This window comes from Neoarthrinium moseri, assembly GCF_022829205.1.
Source record: "Neoarthrinium moseri strain CBS 164.80 chromosome Unknown scaffold26_Wmoseri_CBS_16480, whole genome shotgun sequence".
Taxonomy (NCBI): Eukaryota; Fungi; Ascomycota; class Sordariomycetes; order Amphisphaeriales; family Apiosporaceae; genus Neoarthrinium; species Neoarthrinium moseri.
The window spans coordinates 155,965-171,276 of NW_026055140.1; the positions used below are offsets into that span (position 1 = coordinate 155,965).

Genomic DNA, 15,312 nt, shown 5'->3' on the forward strand with positions numbered 1-15,312 from the left:
CGGTGTAGCATTTCTACCCAACATTACACCGCTTACGAGTTCACAGTTTATATTCAACAATTACATTCTCCACCACCAGCTTCTCGCTCACTATTGTCGCAGGAATTCGGTATATGAACGTCCACATTACTGACCAGTATGTTCAAGATCGACGATTATGTGCTGGCCGGCGTCTCATCTACCCCCAGCACGAAATGTCAAGAAAAAGAAATAAGCCTAAACGGGTATCAATCATCTTGCACCACAGCCCCCCCAACCTTGCCCAACCCCATCTGACCGCTCAAATGCATATATGTCCGTATGTTCGTGTATCATCATCGCCCTCCCAACGCCGGATCATTGTTTCTCTCCCTCGGCCGTGTTCTCGTCCTCTTCCGTCCGGACCTGCTCCAGGCCGTCTTTGCCACCTTCCTCCCGGACGATGGCCTGCAGCGCGTCTCGCAGCCGCCGCTCCAGCCGGTCGAGGATCCACTCGGCCTCCTCCCTGGAATCCATGAGCGGACTCCTGTGGCCGACCCAACTCCACTTGACGACGTCCTGGCCGGCGCCGGCCGCGCCGTCCTCGCCCTTTTCCGGGGACTCGGCCACCGGGCTGCCGTTCTTGGCGCTGCTAGTCCCCGTGCGGTGCGTCGCGACCCGGCCCAGCACTGCGCCGTCGTTTTCGTGGCTGTGCTTCCGCGCGGGCTTGCGGTGCGTCTCGGCGCTGCTCTCGTCCTCGCCCATCAGGCGGAGGTACCAGGCCCACTCCTTGAAGGTGTACTTGCGCGGGGGCGAGTGCTGCAGGTGCTTGGTGACGCGCGCGATCTCGTCGATGAGGACGAGGTGGTACTCGGCGCGGGACTTGGGCAGTTCCGTCGGGATGTCGGCCCTCTCGATGGTGTCGGCCCGCCTCGGGTGGGCAAACTCGTCCTTGCCTTTTGCTGACGGCGACGTGGGTGTGCTGGGTTTCTTCGACCTGATGGACCTTTTCGAGGACGCTACCGATTTGGCTGTCTTTGTTGTGTCGATAGTGCCCCTCATCTTGGGTTTGCCTGTCTTTTGGGGTTCCTCCTTTGCTTGTTCTTGGCCTGTCTTTTCTTTAAATGAAGGAGAAGCATCGGCGGTAGTGTCCATGCCATCCAACGCCTCGTCGTCCATGCCATCTTCGTTCTCTTCTTCCTCGTCTTCTTCGTCGTCGTCGTCCTCCTCTCTGTGACCCAGGACTGCGCCAAAGAACCCTGGGGGTGATTCCTCTATATCTACATCCGCAAACAAGGCACCACATGTCAGCTTTCCAAGAATGAGCTTCACCTCCTTGTGGAACCCTTGCTCTCCTGGGAGAATAGTAATATTTCCGAGCTTGAGCGTCCCATCCCTGACCCACTTCACGACGGTGTCACCCGCATTACTGATGAGAACGGTCATCGTAGGTAAAGCAAGCAATGACCAGAAAACAAAGAACGACTTTCCAGAATTTGAGACCGGGCTGAGATCGCCGTACCCAATGGTTGTTAGTCCTGTGAAAGCAAAGTAGAACCCATCAAAGTAGCTCCATCCCTGATACGGCGCCTCACACTCCTGGAATATTTTGGCACCCACCAACCACAGCACCAGCCATGTGGATGAAGAGATAGCCATTGCCGTCCACCTTCTCCTTGTCGAGGCCCTGTCTTGTATCTTCCGCATCAGCTCAAACTCTCTCTGGCGGCGCTCGAGTTCAGTTCGCGGCTTCTTGCCAGAGACATTCCAGTCGAGGTCGTTGTCTTCGTATTCCCCCTCGATAGGGTGAAGTACACTGTCTTTACCCCTTCTGCGAAGATGCCGCAGGTATTGCCGCCTCTTCTTCTCCAGCATCCGGGCGTCCAGGCGCCGCTTGCCGCGATCTAGTATCAGACTTCGTATCGACCCTATGACCAAACCGAGACTGATCACACCGACAAGGGCGTATGGGATCAGGAGTGCACGTCCCAGCGTGGTGCCTGGAGAGAAGTCGCCATATCCCACGGTGAACAGAGTAACGTCGGCCCAGTATACGGTATCCAGATAATTCCAACCTTCAATAGTGGAGAATACCAACGCGCCGAGCAGGAGATAGCCCAAGAACATGATTGTTTGTAGCATCAGTGTTCGTTGGCTCGTCGTCAATTCAAAGTCTTTCTTGTAGTGCCCTGCCTGAGCGCCCCAGACAGTGACCGACATGAGCGTAGCAACAATGAAGTACAGTATGGCCGCGTATATCCCATAGTAGAAAGCCTGAGACCAGACATACTCGATCTCTGGCTGGAGCTCCAGTGGTCCACTCGCCGTTGCCGCAAGAGCCAACAGGCAAATGGCGGAGATGTACCACCCGACAATGGTGATGGGCTGAGCTATCGAGAACCGCACCCGGCGAGCCATGTTGAGGAGCAGAAACAGGTTGGACCCGAGCGCGAGAGCCAGCTGGGCGGCGTTTATGCCAGTAAGCCACCCTGGATCTGGGTAGAACTCGGCTTTCGTGACATCCATCCCGGGCGGGATGTGCATTCTCCATGGTTTGACCAGAGCGCAGATACTGAAGGCCGAGGCCACCGGGCCCAGGGTGCCTGCGATCATCGGAAAGGCCGAGCTCGCAAACCACCAGCGACTATATCATGCTCCATTAGTACTACGGTTCTTTATTGTCCCTTGCCAACGCACTGACCTGGGGTCAAACTGGACTGGCTCTGGCTCCGACCCGATGGCGCTGCGGCGGTCGACGTCCCCCTTGTCGGGGCCATCAACAGCCTGGGTGTGGCCGTCGATGTTTTCGTTGAGGCCTGCATCGTTCATACTGTCGTACGGGACGAAGCAGCAGGAGGAGGAGGCGGAGGCGGCTTGATGTTGAGCTTCTCCGACAGATGTGTGGAAACACGGAGTACTGTCACGAATGAATGCATTCCCTTCTACCAACAAAGTTCGCACATAGAGGCCCCTTGACTTTGTGCTTTGTTGACAAGCCTCTGCTCAACAGCCAACGACAGTGCACGTTTGTGAAGGTATTGCAGTATGCCTCTGTAAGTACCATGTATGATAAGTCTTGGGGCCTGTTGTCCTAGAGGGCCCCGATAACCCACCCCCAGGCGATCCTGTCCTTGGCAGGCGCAACTTGATATGACGTCGGGTGGCACACCAGAAATGCACCATCTCCCCAAATCCCAGGAGAGCCCAGAAACCCAGAGTCGTAGTGTGCTGCTGATAGGGGGCATCCACTGGAAAACCCCTGGTCTGATTGGTTCAGGGCGGCCTTTGGGTACGTTGCCGCCCTGCAGCCGCAACGATCAGGTGCTGAAGAGACGGGGCTTGACGGGGCTAGGCGCGCCCTTAGCTCCCCCCTCCAAAGCCAGCCATCAGCGCTGGACCCCTGTCGCCAGTAAAGTCCGTTTCAAGGTTGCGCTACGCGACGCGTGCGTGATGCACCTCCATCGCCAAACGCGATCGCTAGATCTGCAATTGAAACCTTCCGAGTCCCTCGACCCTTCTGCCAGATAACTCTCGGACGGGCTCCGCCAGACTGAACCGGGTGTGTATACAGACATGAGCGTCTGGCATCGAGGTGTGCATAGGAGAACATGCGAGGATGGATCCGGAGTAAAGCTGCCAGATATGTCTGTCACCTCAGGCCGCGGCAGCTAAGCACTGTTGCCCCGAGTCCCAGCAATGTAGAACGGGTCAGCGTAAAGTGCGGCTCTGCGGGCAGTGTCTGTGTTGAGTGAGTAGCTGGGTCGCTGCATGCATTATGAAAGTTTCTTTACTAAACACATCCGCAGCTTGCACAACATTGGCAAGTTGTCGTCCTCGGACCCTCTGCTGATATACCTGCCGCCATTCTCAACGAGTTCGGCCCAGACAGCGCCCGCTATCCCTGGATTTCTGAGAAGGTACCCCATTGCGGCCATCAATTACCGATGGGCTGGCTTCGATGCCTCGGAGGAAACCGAGTCGGCTCCTGGACCGACTGGAGAGAGCCCGGATGAGGTTGGCGGTCTGCCTCCACTCTCCTGGCCGGTCCCAGTTCATGACACACTAAGCGCGTACAGTTGGGTCATCGACAACTTGACTCCGTCGACTTACACGCGTCGCGAAGCGTACGTCTATGGCTCTTATCTGGGTGCGTCCCTGGCCACTTCGCTGGCCTTGACAGAGTCATATCCGCATCAGAGGATGGCTGTTCGCGGCTGTATTGCGTACAATGGAATCTACAACTGGACCACATTCCTGCCGGACCATCAGATCAACAAACAGTCTGGTGCACGATCTGCCAACATTCTGGAAGAGATCCTAGGACAGCCGACAGACCCGGCGTTCCAGGACCTGAAGCAGCGTGTCTCAACCCTGTTCCGCCAACCGTCCGACTTGTTCGACCCATTCGCCAGCGCATGTCTCTTCTTCCAGACTTCCGGGCTCTTGGTCCCCCCAGACTTTGATTCGCCCGCCGATCCTGTCATCGCCATGCTCCGTGCAGCTGCCGTGCCTACGGATGGCGCGCAGGAGGCCATCCAAGCCTTGATGCAGGTCATGAGCAACAAGCCGCCCCGGCGAAGCCCTCTGGCCTTCCCACCGCGAAAGTCGACCCTGAAACTGCCCAACACCTTGCTCTTGCACTCACCTGCGCCGTCGGCAGGCTGGCAGGGGAAGACGCAGAGGCGCAAGAAGGTTGTTGGTAACCACTTTAAGACGCAGGCCGAGGACCTTGCGTCGCTGATGCGCAGAAGTCTCGCGAAACTCGAGCTGAGAGACCGTGCCAAATGGGATGAGGACTTCGACGAGTTCGATGAGATCGACAAGCGAGTCCAGGTGTACCATGTCGGGGCAGATGACAGGACGCTCGAGCTGCTAAGTCAGGGAGAGGTGCTGGTGAATACTTGGCTTGCAGACAGGCTCGGGAAGAATTCGTGATCGAATCATTCCGTTCTAGGCTCAGAAGGTTCCACATTAGACGAGATATAAACAATAACCACCTCTGATACGTTTTGGTAGAGGTGATATACACATAGATAGCTGTGCCAGCTGGCAGCAGCTGGCTTATAGATATGGAGATAAGCCAGTTCTGTGGTAACACACCTTAATGGGTGCCACGGATAGGTGCATTCTCCATCTTTAATACGTCACACATCGCACCCTATAAGGATTGCATCAACCTTTAAGGGCCTTAATAACAATGAAGTAATATTTACAAGCTCGGCGTCTGGCTGTCATTTCTATCATTTCGCATTATATATAAAATACAAAAAGAGAAAAAGAAAAAGGGAAAAAAAAGGGAGGAAAAAAAAGACAAAAATCAACACGCACGCGTACGCACTAACGTCATCTGACAGTCGCGTGCCTCGTCCACGAAGTAACAAACGAGTGCTACTCCGAAATCCGAGATGTGAACAAAGAAAAAGAAGTCTCGAAAAACAACAAAAACTTGGGCCGCTCCGGGGATTGAACCCGGGGCCTCGTGCAAGATGGAAGGCAGCTGAGGACAGCTGCTATACCCAAAGCACGAATCATACCACTAGACCAAGCGGCCTCGGGACTCGAGATTACCTCGGTTGTTGTTGAATTACCGAGCTCGTAATCATCATCATGTAGCAAGGTTACATCCCTGTGTGGTGCTGTGGGGCAAGCGAGAGGTCGAACTGAATTTTACGGTATAGTTATGGTCCGTGCACTATTCAATCGTCCCCCTTGGGAGCTTGGCAAAGTCGAGCTTCGTCCTCAAAAATGTGGCGTGGATGGTGGCGGCTCTAATAGCCAGCAAGCTTACAAGCAGCCAACAACACCTCGACCGTTATGCAGGAGTCCTTGCTTCGACGGGCGTTTCTACTATAGTAAACGGCAATGGCGTGGAGGCTTCCCGGACTATCTGGAAAACGGCTGTTTCGCCGATTGTTTCCACCCGTGTTGCCCATCCGGACTGCCTGGTGCTTGGGGACGAGACCTGTTAGGCGATGTTGGCGGATTGTGTGTACAAGGGGGCCAAGCCCATGGCGCAGTCATCAGGAGAAAAGAAGCATGCGAGGGTCGAGACGATCTTTTCGGCAGTTGGAGGATGGCGATGACTGCCCAGACAGATTGCCATGACATGCCCCGCATGCCGATAGACGACTTCGGCTCTTCTGTTCGTCTCTGGCGCTCTTGAAGGCCCGTATCATGTGTCTTCTCTGGACATCGACGAGCGAAGTGCAGCTGTGTAGGTTCCGCGACCTGGACGTGGACTGATACATCAGTATGTGGAAACGTACTGTCATGGCCCACGAATATCACCGGCCTGGAATCCAAGTCGACCCAAATTTGCATTGGCCTTGAAACAAAATGCTAGATCTCGAAACTCAGTGCCAGACTCATCTCGGCCGCACCATAGAGTCTTGTGCGGCTGATGTTCCTAACGACCTATAAATGAAACAAGCTCAGACTTGATGGTTACTTGTCGCGTCGTTTGCTTCAGTCGTTTCGATTATCCCAGATCGACCCTAGCAGTAGGAAACAAGGCGGCACCCAGAATTATATCCTCTACAATCGCAGGGACATGGCTGACATGATGCTACTGGGCCAGTGAGTAGAGTAGAAATGTGATGAATTTTGTGCTATCAGTTGAAAGGTTAGGCTGCGATCTGGTCTGAACCGCGATGATATGTTTTTTGCTGCCATACCAATCACACCGGATACTGCTTCAACGCCTAGAAGCGCAATAATGTAAGAAGACAGACCCGTCTGCCGTAAAGAGAAATACAGAACTGGTAGATGTTTTGAGGTCGTAATAGTTGATGGAAGTAAAGTAGGCAAAAATCGTACTCGCAGGGTTTCTCATTCCTGTCTGTTTGTCTGGTTGAATTCTACTACGCACGGGTCACTGCTTAGAAGAGAAGACGCTCGAACAACCAAAATGCGTGTACTAGTATAAAGGATTTCAACGGCCGATAAATGGATTTCCGACTAATCGTAAAGTGTTACTTATCTGCATAAACTCGCCTCGCCCTACTTCTCTCCATTGTCCTTGCCAAATCCTTGTGATACGTTTCGCAGACATGTGTGTGGAGCGGAAGTTTACTGTGGTCACAGGATGCCTTGGTAAAGATCAGACTGTCTCGGTTATTCTCGTATTTCTATCTGATGGTGCCGTCTCGCAGGAGCCTGCGGCCCTGATAGGAGAGGCTGGCAACCATTCATAACCGTCACTCGGCAGTAGCAATCTTCTACCAGCTTGGCCGAGTAGATCTAACGTAACTTTCTAAGAACTTCCTGATATAGACAGTTCGTCGAGAACTCTCTGAACGTAAATGGGTATCCTCGGGTATTCTCAAACCTCTTCTCTTCTTTCTTCTCATCATCATTCAATTGCGACCATGAGAGATTGGCAATCTCTTGCTTAGCGGTTGGCCTTCTCACTTGTGCCCAATGGGCCCTCTTCCACAACATTTTCTCTGCTCTGGCTGGTGCTCTCATCCTCCTTCTCACTGGGAGCATTGTGGACGGTACCAGCATCGACGCCCTTCAAACCACCTCCGTGTGCAGCGGTGTCGATCAGGCCGTACTTGATAGCCTCCTGTTCGACCTGCTCTTCCGTCAGGAGAGGCAGCTCCTTGGCAGCCTGGACGTAGGACATCTTCTCGACAAAGCCCTTGGCGAAGATAATATCGATCTCCTCCAGGGATCGACCAGCGGTTTCAGGGTAGAAGAAGTAGATGATGGGAAGGAAGCAGGCGTTGACAATGGCAAAGAACAGATATGTTCCCCAGCCAATGTTCGAGACCATGATGGGTGTGACCATGACAATGAGGAAGTTGAAAAGCCAGTTCGTGCAGGTACTGACAGCGTTGGCCTTTGCACGGGTCTTGATGGGGTTGACTTCGGCGGGGTACAGCCACGGCAGAGGCAGCCAGGTGGCACCGAACGATGCAATGTAGGTGAAGAGTCCTACAGCAGCACCCTTTGCCGCCGCCGGGCTACCGGGAATCAGGCAAGCGAAAGTGATAACCATGGAAACGCATTGTCCAACAGTTCCCCAGAGGAAAAGCTTTCTTCGTCCAACCCGTTCAATCAAGAACCAAGAGGCAGTAGCGAATATCGAGTACACAATCATGTTGACTCCACCCATGAGCAATGCCAAGTTGTGATCGCCGGGAGTGATCGAGGTCTCGAAAAGGATGGGGAAATAGTAGATGACTGCGAGAGGTGCAGTAGTTAGCCTCTGAACTCGTGCAGGACGGCGAACACAACTAAGAAAAAGTACTCACCTGCGTTGCAACCGCCAACTTGCTGCATGAGCTGCGAACTGGCTCCAAGCAACATTCTGCGGAAGTGCTGGGTCTTTCCGTTGGTGAACAGAGCTCTGTACGGGGTGCTCTTCTGACCGACGTGTCCACTGGCGCGGATGGAATCCAGAATAATGTCACGCTCCCAGGCAGTCTCTTGGCTGTTCTGCTCGTACCCACGGAGAGCAGCAATGACCCTCTCGGCGTCTTCGTATCTCTCGTGTGTGAGCAGCCAACGTGGCGACTCTGGGAGGAAGAACATCGTCATGACGACAAGGCCAAAGATGCACTGGAAGGCAATGGGGAAGCGCCAGCTCATGTCAGCGCTGGCGAAGGAGCAACCGTAGTCAACCCAGTATGCGATCAGAGTACCAAAAGCGATGACACCACCCTCGATGCAGATCAGCAATCCTCGGTTGGTCGTCTTGCTACATTCAGCTGCGGAGCTGTCAGTCTAGATGCAGATGTGGCGTTGCAAGCTCTCATACCTTGATAGGTTGGGATCGTCGCAGTGTTGAGACCGTTTCCGACACCTGTGACTACTCGTCCTACGATAAACTGTGCGAGAGGTGTGGCATTGGATTGCGCGGTAACCTGGATGATAACCCCGAGAATCATGACAACGGCACCCAAGATAATACCCTTGCGTCGGCCCAGTAGATCCCCGAAGGAGAGCATGAACATGGCGCCGAAAAGGCAGCCGATCTCGTATATGGCAGTCACTGTGCCCTGCATAGTCGAGTTATCTCTCGTAGCCTCGAACATGTCGTTGAACGCCTTGGCGCTGATGATTCCACTCATGACACTGTGAGACAAACATGGTCAGCATGGCGCGCAGTGATTTGATTCCTGAGAGACCCATAGCTCACCCTTGATCATATCCGAAAAGCAGGAAACCCGTTGTCGCGACCGTTGATACAGCCAACGACAAGGGCCTGCCACTGAGGCCCATGAACTTGGGAGGCGCCATCTTGGAGACAGCTTGTGAAAAGGCGAGCGCAGCTGGCCGCGATCAAGAGGACGTTGCACAAGGAAAGGACCTGGAGAGGAATACGCTGGGCAGATTGCGCAGCAGCCCGTTCCACAAGAGGTAGATCTGCTCGAGGTGAGATCTACAGTCTTACCAGCAGAGCTCAGAAGGCATGTGACCGAGGTTGGGAGGAGGGTCATGGCGCTTGATATACTCGTCGGATCAAGCTGCTGACAAAGGTGCCTCCTAGTACCGTGGAGTAACCCCAGGTACCCAGCTTTCAGGCTTCTTCCCCATCTTGGGGATGAGGACCCGAAAGTTCTTGTGTATCCCCCCCATCACGAGTCATCCCGACATGGTCTATGCAGGACTATCCTACCACCCCACGAGATGGAGTTCTCCGTAGATTAGTCGTACGGTTCCAGGGATTACGGCGGGCCCAGCGCTGATCTTGGGAGCGCAAAGGGCTCTCATTCGACGGTATTTCGAGCAGTTGCAAGAACGTCACCATTGTTCTCCCATCCAAGCCCATCACTCGAGCCTGCGCTCTGCAGCGTTCTGAAAGAGGCCTGGTACAGGGCCAGGGTCACGACGTCATACGCCGTGAAGCTTTGGCTAACCCCTGGTTTTCCGCTGTTGCAGGGGCCTCTCCACGGCAGTTGCAGCGGGCGTGGCTTGAATGGCGTGCAAGTCGCCGGGCGGGATTGAGCAACCGACCTCGGCCGGAGTGAGAAACAAGGAGCCAAGAACGCTTGAAGGAATGCTTGTTGGTGCCCCCGCCCACCGCCCAGCGACGCCGTCGGGGAGACTACCCCGATTGGGAGTAACAATTGATAATCTACGAGAGCCTCAAGTAGAAAATCGGCGGCCGCCTATATTGCAACGTTCCCCGAACCCCACTTGGATGCATGTGAGGCCGCATCATGGCCAACGAGCGGGTTGAGAGAAGAGCTGTGCGTCTCGCTTAAAAAGAAAACGGTCTTGGAACCATATCATGTGTGTGTATGTATGCATTCGCCTTCTTCTCTCGAGGACGTATCGATTCGACTGGAGTCCTCTGCATTGCGCCGTTGCTTGCCGCGCAGCCTTAGCTATCGCGCTATGCATGGCGATCTCAGATTGGTGGACGGGCATGGAGATGGGAATCTGGGTGGTGGGATGCCCGCAATAAGCACAGCTGGGGAAAAGACCGCTTGTCTGGAGACTGGGTCCGGAGATTCACGAGGCACATGCCAGCTACACCGGCGCAGTTTGGGCTTCCTCAGTTCTGTGGAGAGCTGTGGATCGTGGATTATCGTGAATGGAACTCCTGGAGGGTCCTCAGTCTGCTCTTCAGCCTGTCAGCCTTCGAGCATGTGTGACGTCGGGTCTGCCTCGGCCTTTCTCGCCTCGACAACCCATATTTCCTCTCTCCCGGGTCAGAAATCCTGCATCAGGTGGATTGGTTTTGTGGAAACGCATCAAAACTGAGGAGCACAAAAAATGGACTTGACCAACTTCCCCAGGCGTTGCGCGTCTGGGGAATATATGGGCTGGCTGACGGTGGCAAGAGGAGCCCCGGATTCGACCCTTTCTGCAGCAAACTCCTCCAACGGTGGCCCTAAAATCCCCTCCGTAGATGAAATGTGGAACTGGAATTCCAACAATCCCTTCAATCTTCAGATGCGCAAAACTAATCCTACATATCAGAATGCACGACCAGCGAAAATGAAAACCGCGATAATTTCTCGGCGCACCAAGCGATTGGCAGCCTTGCAGGTTATAGGCTCCGCCGCGGTTGATTAATACCTGCTTTTAAGCAACCCGGCAGGGGTTCGCACATGGATCGTACACACTGCTGGTCTCCACCGCGGATTGCTTGATTATTTCTATAGCCACACGGACATGGTGGATAGCGATCCGTGAGCATCCTTCCTTGCCGTATCAGGTATGCCGAATAGCCGATCGCCTATGGTTGGCAGCAGCTCAACGTCGGGTCGGTTAGCTTGTTGGAAATTAATTTGACGTTGGCGACTTCGAAGGGTCCTTAGCCGCATGAGTCGCCGGCCGTCTAGCTACAGTCGGTCTGAAACTCAGCTATCACCGACGATCGCTGATGAGGCGACATGGAATGAAACCTAGCTGACCTCGCGCATCCCTGAGGCAAAATCTGTGAGATTGGAATTCCGCGTTGTATTATCGTAGTTTGACCCGGAACTTTCCGTTTACTGTACCGGTGTTCCGCACGCATTCGTTACAGACGCTGTTCATCTGACGGAGTACTTGCGAATAACCCTGTTGACTCATGCGATGCTTTACCATAGAACCGGGGAAACGGAGCCATTTGAAAAATCATGGCTGCGAGTTCTATGCCGTTCTCCGTCCCGCGGGTCAGTAACGACACATTTCTTGAGGAGAAAACGGTGTACCAACACGACCTGCTGCATGTTTTATCCTTTCTGACTCTTAAGCTATTAATAAATGAGATGAGATATTATCAAGACTCCCATCGAAATCAAGACCAACTTTGATTCGCGGATCAGTAGACCTAGGGATCGCTCATGGTGTTGACTCGAGGCCTTATAGCCTTCACTGCGACAAGTGCAGGTCCGGTCCAAAGGATGTTGGAGTAATCGCTCTGCGAATAGCCTACTTTTCATGCGTTTTACAGATGTTAAGAATAAGCTACCTTACCTGAATGTCCAAACATTCAATTCAGATGATCCTTGTATCTTACAAACTCGTCACTATCAGTCGCCAAGTGTGTTTCAACCAACTTCACTGTGAGATACCTGGGACCAAGCTGTGCTACTCACATGATTGCCGAATCTGCTAATGGTAGAGCACACCGGTAAAGTCACCCCATTTTAGGCATTATTCGCATTTGCAAACACTAATATCTTTAAACTCTGGCGTTCCATACCGCCAGCCTATTAGTTGGCGGCAGATGCCACATAATCCATCCAATGACTCCATTACACTGTCAGTAATGGTTGATGTGAGTCTCTCCAAGCCATGACTGGTGAATCCAATGCATCTGCGACTTTCATACGTGTTCATTTGATACGTTTCACTTTCGTTGCAAAACATGATGATAGAGATATCCATGTGGTTAGCTACCGGGCGACTATTTCTCTTTGATCGGATTATAGGACATGTAACAGACTAGTTGGCCGCCATCCCGCAAACCATACCCAAATATCTCACTGCAACTGGTCACAGTTTTTAGTATTCAAGGAGGATCACAGGCTTCATGCTGCAAGAAAGCGAGGTGTACTTTTGTGATGAAGGTATCTATATTTCGAGGTCTCGTACACGAGAGTAGAGAGGTCCAGCACCATTCCCTTTGATCTAGCCTTCTGCAAAATTCTTAACTCCCATAAATTCCCTGTCAATCGAGCCCATCCGAGTCATTAAGCACCACCCTCACGCTTCGCATACTCCTCCTCCATAGCTTCCTCGTACTGGCGGTCCGCCTCTTTCTCCGCCTCCGTCTTCTCCCTCGTGACACCCGCCCCGGTGTTTACACCAGCGCCCACTGCGCCACCAGACTGCCCATTGCCACTGCTGAGCCCGTGAGCCGCTTGTTGTCTGGGTCCGAGAGCCTGTGGCTCGTCGAGGCCGCCGCCGGCGCGTTCAGAGACTGAAGATGTGGGGATCGGCATTTTGTGGATATGCGACCTGATCTCTGATTGTTTCGATGACCAAATGAAGATTTTGAGATAGATAAATCGTATGGAACTTCAGATCAGTCCTGTCACTCTCCCCATCAAGCGGCTCTATTTGTAGACAGATTGTTGTGGGAAGGTCAATCACAGCAGTGGCGGTGCGGTGACGAACTTTCGCCACCTACGACTGGCGTCCCGTTTTCAGCCGAGAGGCAGCCAATCAGGGGCGACAAACCACCCAAGACTCAACCTGAATGGGAAACAGAACACATCGCTGGCATGCCTATGGAGTGCCCAATGCCTAAAAATTGATCACTAGTATGGCATAATTTTCCGTCTGTTCTGTGATATGGGGTACCTTTGCAGTAGAATAACGCAGTGACTAGAGACTACCAGTAGATATACATGCAACCTCCTGCAAGGCAGAGAGCCTCTTCTCATTATCTACACTCTATGTACAACATCGACATAAGTCTAATCTATAACGTCGATAATTCTATCGCTCAAACATATCGTACAAGCTCTAGAAGGCCAAGCTATGCAGTCTTCTCCTTCTCGTCACCCTTCCACTTCCAGGCTGCATTGCGGTGCAGCATGTAGTCCTTGCTCTGAATTCCTCTTACGATACCCACCAGTCCACCAAGCGGCCAAGTGCTCTTGACCCACGCTTTCCACCCCGACTCGGGCGGCGCATCCTTCACCCTGACCTTGTCGTAGACATTGGGGAGGCTGGTGGCTTTGTACTTGGACCGGAGCGCCTCGTAGGGCTCCCTGTTGCCGTACGCGTCCCAGAACTCGGCGTCGCTGTAGTAGGTGTGCGCATACAGCCACTTCATGCCGCCCAGCTCGTTGACCTTGGCCTCGAGGTCGCGGTTCGCCTTGACAAACGCCTCGCGGTTCTTGGGGCCCCAGCCCCAGACGCCGATGTTCAGCATCTCGCCGGCGCCCTGGCCGCGCAGGTGCGGGTGGAAGGTCGGGCCCTTGGGCGTCTTGAGCGGGCACAGCCACAGCGGCCAGATGTCGAGCGAGTCGGTTGTATAGTCGACGAACTGCTCGGCCGTCTCGTAGGGGATGGCCAGGTCCTGGACAAAGAACTTGGCGCTCTCGCCGCTGGCGTGCAGCGCGCGGTACAGCATGCGCGTGTGCAGGAAGTCGTCGAGGAACCAGCGGAAGAAGCGCGTGAAGGGCACGGGGCGGAAGTAGTCGAAGGCGGCCGCGCCGACCCAGAAGCCTCCGCGGTCGTAGCGGAACAGGTACTCGGCCAGGGGGATGTGCTCGGTCACCGTGCTCTCCGCCGCGGCCTGCGTGCTTTCCGAGGACGGGAGACCCTTGGTGACATCTTGAGCGTGCATGTAGAACCAGGGATCCCACGGTCCACTGAAAGTCTTTACAGTCTCGCCGTCCTTAGGACCTTCGTCCGTCATGGTGCCGCTGACAATGACCCCATGATCCTTGGAGAACAGGATGCCGTCCACATAGTCGTTCTCCTCCTTCGCGCATTCCTCCTTGACTACTCGCACCGCCTCCGCAACGCTACTGGTCCTCCGGTAAGTCGTCTTGACGAAGCGCTTGGCGTCGATGAGCTGCAGTTTCAGCAGCGTGGTGACACCCAGCGTGCCGACCGACGCCACGGCGCCCTTGAACAGGTCCTCGTACTTGCTGTCCTTCTCGGGGCTCGCGGTGACGACCTCGCCGTCCGGCAGCACCATCTCGACGCTCTTGACCGTCTCGTCAAAGTAGCCCCAGCGGAAACTGCTGCTCTCGCCCGCCGTGCCGGCGAAGCCGCCGCCGGCCGTGATGCCCGGGAACTCCATCACCACGGGCGGGACCAGGCCGTGCGGCAGCGTGGCGGCGACGAGGGCGTCCATGGGGACGTTGGGCTCGACGAGCGCCGTGCGGTCGGCCTTGTTGACCTCGAGGACGTTGCGCAGGGCCGCGATGTCCACGAGATGGGCCGACTTCTTGAGGTGCGCCGGCCGCGTCGAGTTGGTGGACCCATGGCTGATGCGGTACGGCAGCGAGCGCTCAAAGTACGAGCGGATGGTGGAGGAGATGAGCCGCACGGCTTTGGCGTGGCGCTCCATGGTGGTTTACGGGACGGGAAATGCAAGAATCGGTTCAGACAAGGGTCACCTGACTGGTGGCATTGGCTCGACCAGCGTATGTCTCCCTAATGGCGACTCGACATGAGAGACGCGTTATGAGATGAGTGCACGACTGAAAATTTAGGGTGCCGAGTGTCCAGTGTCCAGTGGTGCTAAGAGGCGCTAGAGCCAGCGGGAAGGATGGCCTGCAAGCCGGTGGGTTGGGGGAGTTTGTTTCCTCTGACAGACAGGGGTCGGCTGAAAGCGCAATCCTTGCGACGAATTCAAGTCTGAAGTCGATGAGGTAGACCTGTGCATGTCGCCTCTTGATACAATTCGAGAGATTATCATTGCTCATAGTATTAACTGAGAGGCCA

General features: G+C 54.3%; 5 protein-coding genes across 5 annotated transcripts; 1 reads left to right on the forward strand and 4 right to left on the reverse strand.

Moving 5' to 3' along the window:
* Positions 1-336: 336 nt before the first annotated feature.
* Positions 337-2,787, reverse strand: JN550_007023 (uncharacterized protein; the record flags this gene model as incomplete). The annotated part of the gene is made up of 2 exons (XM_049318828.1): positions 337-2,602; positions 2,660-2,787. 2 exons carry the CDS (start codon positions 2,785-2,787, stop codon positions 337-339), a joined length of 2,394 nt encoding a protein of 797 aa, XP_049170918.1.
* A 779-nt stretch (positions 2,788-3,566) lies between these two features.
* JN550_007024 (uncharacterized protein) lies at positions 3,567-4,893 on the forward strand (the record flags this gene model as incomplete). The annotated part of the gene is made up of 2 exons (XM_049318829.1): positions 3,567-3,706; positions 3,765-4,893. 2 exons carry the CDS (start codon positions 3,567-3,569, stop codon positions 4,891-4,893), a joined length of 1,269 nt encoding a protein of 422 aa, XP_049170919.1.
* Positions 4,894-7,348: 2,455 nt separating this feature from the next.
* On the reverse strand, positions 7,349-9,204 carry JN550_007025 (uncharacterized protein; the record flags this gene model as incomplete). Its single annotated transcript, XM_049318830.1, has 4 exons — positions 7,349-8,145; positions 8,217-8,672; positions 8,723-9,039; positions 9,104-9,204. The coding sequence occupies 4 exons, from the start codon at positions 9,202-9,204 to the stop codon at positions 7,349-7,351; spliced, it is 1,671 nt and encodes a 556-aa protein (XP_049170920.1).
* A 3,392-nt stretch (positions 9,205-12,596) lies between these two features.
* On the reverse strand, positions 12,597-12,848 carry JN550_007026 (uncharacterized protein; the record flags this gene model as incomplete). Its single annotated transcript, XM_049318831.1, has 1 exon — positions 12,597-12,848. One exon carries the CDS (start codon positions 12,846-12,848, stop codon positions 12,597-12,599), a length of 252 nt encoding a protein of 83 aa, XP_049170921.1.
* A 539-nt stretch (positions 12,849-13,387) lies between these two features.
* JN550_007027 (uncharacterized protein) lies at positions 13,388-14,935 on the reverse strand (the record flags this gene model as incomplete). Its single annotated transcript, XM_049318832.1, has 1 exon — positions 13,388-14,935. One exon carries the CDS (start codon positions 14,933-14,935, stop codon positions 13,388-13,390), a length of 1,548 nt encoding a protein of 515 aa, XP_049170922.1.
* Between the last annotated feature and the right edge of the window lie 377 nt (positions 14,936-15,312).